At 36.1% G+C, this 6793-nt stretch overlaps 1 protein-coding gene across 1 annotated transcript; it reads right to left on the reverse strand.

Annotated features, from left to right (window-relative positions):
* Positions 1–4854: 4854 nt before the first annotated feature.
* LOC106726526 (60S ribosomal protein L36a-like) lies at positions 4855–6299 on the reverse strand. The gene is made up of 2 exons (XM_014541737.1): positions 6280–6299; positions 4855–5202 (listed from the first exon to the last, which is right to left on the reverse strand). Exons 1-2 carry the CDS (start codon positions 6297–6299, stop codon positions 4869–4871), a joined length of 354 nt encoding a protein of 117 aa, XP_014397223.1. The 3' UTR covers positions 4855–4868.
* Between the last annotated feature and the right edge of the window lie 494 nt (positions 6300–6793).

Below are 6793 nucleotides of genomic sequence, written 5' to 3' on the forward strand. Positions count from 1 at the left end.
TAGGAATTGCAAAAAACCACAATTTTCATACTGACTGAAGCCCAGTTTTTTCTTTCTTTGTTTATTTTTTATTGATTTCGGAAGGGAAAGGGAAAGAGATAGAAAATAATCTCGAATAGCTGCCTCCTGCACACCCCCTACTGAGGACTGACTGGGAATCAAACCGTGACCTCTTGGTTCATGGGTTGACACTCAACCATTGAGCCATACCAGGTGCGCTGAAGCCCAGTTTTTAATTGTTTTAACCCCTGATTGTAATAAAATGACTTGGAATTACTACCTTCCAGAAATAAATATAAATTCTCTCACAGAAGATGACATTATCATAATCTTTAAACCAGATCTATAATTTTTGATATGGTTTAGCCAGCATAGGAGATATTGTGTGTCTCAGTTAACTTTAGACAACACAGTGTTTCTAAGATCCAAGAAAAATAATATATAACTAGTCACTCAAGGTCCCTGAAATAAGAGCATTAAGATAAATATGCCTAATATAAGGAAGTGGTTAAGGTAGAGCAAATAACTAAGCCATAACAGAAATAAACCAAATGGAAATTGTAGATTAGTATACAGGTTTCAACAAGACTAAATATGGCTAGAGAGAGACCTAGAGATCTGGAAGAAAGGTCAGAACAAAATATCCAACTAGCTACAGTCTGGAAAAAAGAAAAAGATGAAAGATGCAGAAAGAAAGAAATGTGTAAGTAACAAATGGCATATGATGGAAAGGTATTACATACATGTATTTGGAGGCCCAGGAGAAAGAGAAAATGAAGTAAAAACAATGTTTTGAAGATTTAAAGAGGTAATGGCTGAGATGTGTCTAAAACTGATAAAAACATATTAGTCACAGATTCCAAAGGCACTATGAACACTAAGCAGGGAAATTACCAAAAAAAAAAATACATATAGGCACATATTAGTCAATCTGATGAAAACTTAAAAGTGGTAAGAAAATCTTAAAAATTGCTAGAGAAAAATAGTCTTTTCAGTGGATAATATTATTAACCAAAATTGACCATTGATAAGTAGCACTCGCCCAATTTTTTGTGCTGCCTTGAAAAAGTCCAGAGTATAAATTTACCTTTCTATCAGTTGCAGATATTCACTATTGACAACACCAGTCAAGATGCTGACATTCCTAGAGACAAGCCAGGTAAGAATACCATCTTAGCCAGGTTTGTCTGTGCAACATTTTATAATATGAATACACAAGAGAAAGCATAATCTTTGGCTTCCTCCTTATATCTTATTTTCACTTTGCCTCTGGCCATAGCTTATCCATTTTCATAATTCTGACTGTCAAAATCCATTTGGACTATTCTATTATATTTCCTTTATATTTGATAGACTTTTTTTTTAAAAAAAGAGAACTAAAAGTTTATTTTACTTGTTAATTTAAATACATATAAATAATGAAAAGAGTTTGAAGAACTTTTGACCTTTTTAAAAATATGTTTTTATTTATTTCAGAGAGGAAGGGTGGGAAAGAAAGATAGAAACTTCGGTGATGAGAATCATCAACAGGCTGTCTCCTGTGCCTAGCCTTAGAAGATATATCTGCAAAAATTTTGCTACAAGAAATGTCCGTGATTTTACTGGTTATATTTTCATCTGGGATATTTCTGATTTCACAACTTCCATTTAAGTCTATAATGCACTTTGAGTTTAATCCTGTATATAGTGTAAATTGGTGTTTTAGTTTCCTTTTTGTACATGTATCTGTCCAATTTTCCCAACACCACTTATTGAGGGGCTGTCTTTACCCCATTGTATGCACTTGTTCTTTGGTCAAATATTAATTTATCATAGAGGTTTATTGCTGGGCTCTCTATTCTGCTAATAGTACAATGTACCAACTTCAGTTTACCGAACTATGTTTTTTCTCATACAATGAGGATTATGATCATGAAAGTATATTTGCTAATATTATTGAATAAAACACAATTTCTGATATCCTTTTCATTTCAAAGTCACAAATATTAAAGAATATTTAGATGAAATTGCAAATCCTGGTCTTTTCCACATTTATAGGAAACAAAGTTTTTCAGATAACAGCTCAGTTATTCTGCGGTAAAAGTTACCATGGTAACTTTTGTAGTAATTACAAGAAATAGATCATTACCTTAGCAATCACAGACTGATTAGTCCTTCTGGGAAACAGAAAAGGCAAACAATAGGCCCTACTTGTCCTTTTGGCCTTGCCATTCTTACACTGGATACAGGCAGTCCTCTGCTCCTCTCCGGGAAAGTTGTACTACTTACTACAGTGTTTCGCAAAGTGACTGCAATGCAAGTAACATTTTGGAAATATTAAACTAATATGGAACATTCTACACCTCCACCTCACTCCTTCCCAGAAGCTGAGGCCATTCCATCTAGAACAGGGGAGACTTAATACCATTTTAGGAAATACAATGTAATATGAGGGATCGTCCAGACACACTTAGAAGAGGCAGAGTCAGCCTTCTACATAGTGAAATGTAGGAATGAAAAGAGGAGGATCTGGAAGGAAGGAAAAGGTCAGGTACCAATATGTCTGCATATTTAAAAAGGTAACTGTGTAATTGAATCATTTGGAACTGTATGGAAGAATCCTATATAATAAAAGCCTAATATGCAAATCGACCAAACTGCGGAATGACAGGTGGAACTACTGGTCACTATGATGCACACTGACCACCAAGGGGCAGATGCTCAATGCAGGAGTGCCCCCAGCCCACAGGCCCCAGGTCAGCCAAGGTGGGTGCCAGTGGGGGCCCCCTGATTGCCCCGCCAGTTGCCCCACAGATCGGTCCTGATTGCCGGCCAGGCCTAGGGACCCTACCTGTGCACGAATTTTGTGCACCAGGCCTCTAGTCCATTAATATAATTGTTATTCCTTTTATATCAGGGCAGACAGGCCTGGGATTTGGGACTTAGAATCAGGGACTGCAAGCCTGTCTAGTTCTCCATTTGTTCTGTGCTTCATTCAACAGGACAGGTGAGTGATTTTCCATGATTTTAGCCGCCTGGCTTTTAGGCCAATAGTCATAGTTGATTCTCTTATCCATTGATGTAATAAGTAACATTTTCATAAATAAATGCATGCATATGTTACCTCATAATGTTATATGTTTTCAGATTATACTCCAGGAAGATCAACTAATAAGTGTATCTTTAATGTTGTTTGAAATGGCCAAATTACCCTCTTCAGAAGTCATGCTATTTTACATTCCCAGAAGTGATCATCTGACACCTTTTGTGTTTTTCAGTCTCATCAACAGGGTACATTGTCACGCTTTGGAGTTTTGCCAATCATATAGGTGAGAAATAATACAACTTTTGCTTTAATTTATTCTTAGTGAGACTGAATGTATTTTTATCTTCTTTTTTTTAAGTTTTTTTTTTTATTGCTTAAAGTATTACAAAGGGTATTACATATGTGTCCTTTTTTTTTCTTCCCCGCCCTTGACAATCCTCTGGCCCCCCCTACCCCCCAGTGTCTTATGTCCATTGGTTATGCTTATATGCATGCATACAAGTCCTTCGGTTGATCTTTTACCCCCAAAAGTTTATAATGGTCTCTATTATCCATGAATGTGTGAGATCATGTGGTATTTTTCCTTCATTGACTGGCTTATTTCACTTAGCATAATGCTCTCCAGTTCCATCCATGCTGTTGCAAATGGTAAGAGTTCCTTCTTTTTTACAGCAGCATAGTATTCCATCGTGTAGATGTACCACAGTTTTCTAATCCATTCATCTACTGATGGGCACTTAGGCTGTTTCCAGATCTTAGCTATGGTGAATTGTGCTGCTATGAACATATGGGTGCATATATCCTTTCTGATTGGTGTTTCTGGTTTCTTGGGATATATTCCTAGAAGTGGGATCACAGGGTCAAATGGGAGTTCCATTTCCAGTTTTTTGAGGAAACTCCATACTGTCTTCCATAGTGGCTGCACCAGTCTGCATTCCCACCAGCAGTGCACAAGTGTTCCTTTTTCTCCACATCCTCTCCAGCACTTGTCGTTTGTTGATTTGTTGATGATAGCCATTCTGACAGGTGTGAGATGGTACCTCATTGTTGTTTTGATTTGCATCTCTCGGATGATTAGTGACTTTGAGCATGTTTTCATATGTCTCTTGGCTTTCTGAATGTCCTCTTTTGAAAGGTGTCTATTTAGATCCTTTGCCCATTTTTTGATTGGATTGTTTATCTTCTTTTTGTTAAGTTGTATGAGTTCCCTATAAATTTTGGAGATTAGGCCCTTATCAGATATGACGTTGGCAAATATGTTTTCCCACGCAGTGGGTTTTCTTGTTGTTTTGTTGATGGTTTCTTTTGCTGTGCAGAAGCTTTTTATTTTGATGTAGTCCCATTTGTTCATTTTCTCTTTAGTTTCAAGTGCCCTAGGAGCTGTATCAGTGAAGAAATTGCTTTGGCATATGTCTGAGATTTTGTTGCCTTTGGATTCTTCTAGAATTTTTATGGTTTCCTGTCGTACATTTAAGTCCTTTATCCATTTTGAGTTTATTTTTGTGTATGGTGTAAGTTGGTGGTCTAGTTTCATTTTCTTGCATATATCTGTCCAATTTTCCCAACACCATTTATTGAAGAGACTATCTTGGCTCCATTGTATGTTCTTGCCTCCTTTGTCAAATATTAATTGAGCATATTGGTTCGGGCTGATTTCTGGGTGTATTTTTATCTTCTTAAGAGTCTTTTCCACTTCCTCTTGAAAACTGTCCATATCGTTGGCAATTTTCTCTCAGTTTTGGTTTCAATTTTTGTGTTTTTGTTGTTGTTGTTTCTGGGTGTGTGTTTTTTAAGTGAACATGTCCTCAAGTTTTCATTGTCACAATAAAACAAAATATGAAGCTTAGAACTGGATCACTTGACCCTTTCTCTTTTTATCTCCTCCCAGTTCAAAATGCTTGCATCTCTTAATAGCAAACATTCTCTTGGATCTGCATTTGGGCTCAACACACTCAAGTCTCAGCACAATCTTCTTTGTAGTTTTAGCCTTTTTGAAGAAAACTGGCTTAATGTGCCCACCATAGCCACTCTGCTTCCTGTCATAACACCGCTTTCCCTGCACAAACAGAGAATCCTTGTCCTTCTTGTACTGTGTTACTTTGTGGGGTTGATGCTTGCCACACTCCCTACAGAAGGTTCGGTGGGTTTTAGGAATGTTCACTATGTTTGCGAGAGCACTATCAGCAGGGAAAGCTTTGGTTTCAGTTTTTGAAAATATATATACATATACATATGTGTGTGATTTCCTTACAATTTGTTGTTTGCCTACTGACTTTGATTATGATTTTAAACAGAAGTGTTCCGATTTCACAAAGTGGACTTTATAACTCTTCCATTTATTGCTTTTGGATTTTTCTTCATAATTAGATTTCTGTGCTCCTTGGTTACAAAGTAATACATCTGTGTTCTTTCAGGCCTATCATTTTAAAAAATATTTTCCTTTTCAAACAAGTGATGGTCTGAGGTATTGATCTAATTTTATATTTTATTCTCCAAATAGTTCTTCAGTTGCCTTAAGTTCATTTATTTAAATGTCCATCATTTCCTTAGTGATTTGTCAACTTCCCACCATTGGTTTACCATTTTTATCATAGACTAAATTTTATATGCATTTAGTTCTAATTCTAGATTTTTCTTACTTCACTGTATCTTGCTTTCTTGATCTTGTGTCTTTTTATGCTATCTTGTCTTGAATATAAAGGCTGAGTAATATGTTTTAATACTTCAGAGATTAAGACTCCTCTACTGTTTGTCTTTTTCCCCAGGAGTCTCTTGGCTATTCTTGCTTATTACTTTTTCCATGTGTACTTTAGAATCAACTTGTCTAGTTCCAGGAAAAGAAAACTAAATTTAAAAAAAAGATGCGTTTTGTATTCAAATATGGTTTACCTTATAACTGTATCATGAGTGAGAGAACTGATATTTTTTATGATACTGTATTCATTAGCATATAATATTTTTCCATTTATTAAATCTACTTTTGAGACTGTATTAAAATTATACCCTGATGGTTTATGTTTCTTGTCAGTCTTAGATAGTATTGTAAATGGACTTTTTCTATTATATCTTCTAATTGGTGTATTTGAGATTTAGATGTGAAGGCAATTGATTCTTTTTTTTTTTTTTAAGCTGTGATGATAGCAACAGCACATGTTCAAAACAGTTCTTTGACATTTTATTTCACCCTTTTTCAGTTTTTAAAAAGTTTGTCCTGTAGTACCAGGTGCTTTTTTATGATGAAATAACCAGGTTACCTGGAAACATGTTGATCCATTGGGTTTAGTCTTTAAACTTTGTTGGTGGGATCAAAGCTACATTTCTTCTACAGTTCTAGGGTTAAATTATGCCCTTCCCTCTCTTTAGGAAAGACAATTCTCCTAGTCTAATCAATTCCCACTGGTTTATGAGTTTTCCCCTCTGGCTATCAGGTGAAGGCATTTTTCACAGCCCTGTCTGAACTACAGACACTGTTCCCTCTAGTCCTTTCAGGGTTTATTTTTTCCCTAGTCTTGATTAACTTTGTCATATGTATTTCCTTATTAGTACTCAACTGATTATGTGATTGGAACCCCCTGCCTAGCTCCAGGCTCCTCTCTGGGTAACGTGCTATGGGGAGTGACATTTCAGTTGAAGATCAGTGGTGCTAATGGTTGGGAAAGAATCATAACAGATAAGTGGCAACCCAAGTTCTTTAAGCCAACAATATGGCACTGAACCAGAATCAGGAAACCAAGTTCTATGTCTGGCTTTGTTCCAAATTAACTTTAG

The sequence above is a fragment of the Myotis brandtii genome, unplaced genomic scaffold (genome assembly GCF_000412655.1).
Source record: "Myotis brandtii unplaced genomic scaffold, ASM41265v1 scaffold1071, whole genome shotgun sequence".
In the NCBI taxonomy this organism is placed as follows: domain Eukaryota; kingdom Metazoa; phylum Chordata; class Mammalia; order Chiroptera; family Vespertilionidae; genus Myotis; species Myotis brandtii.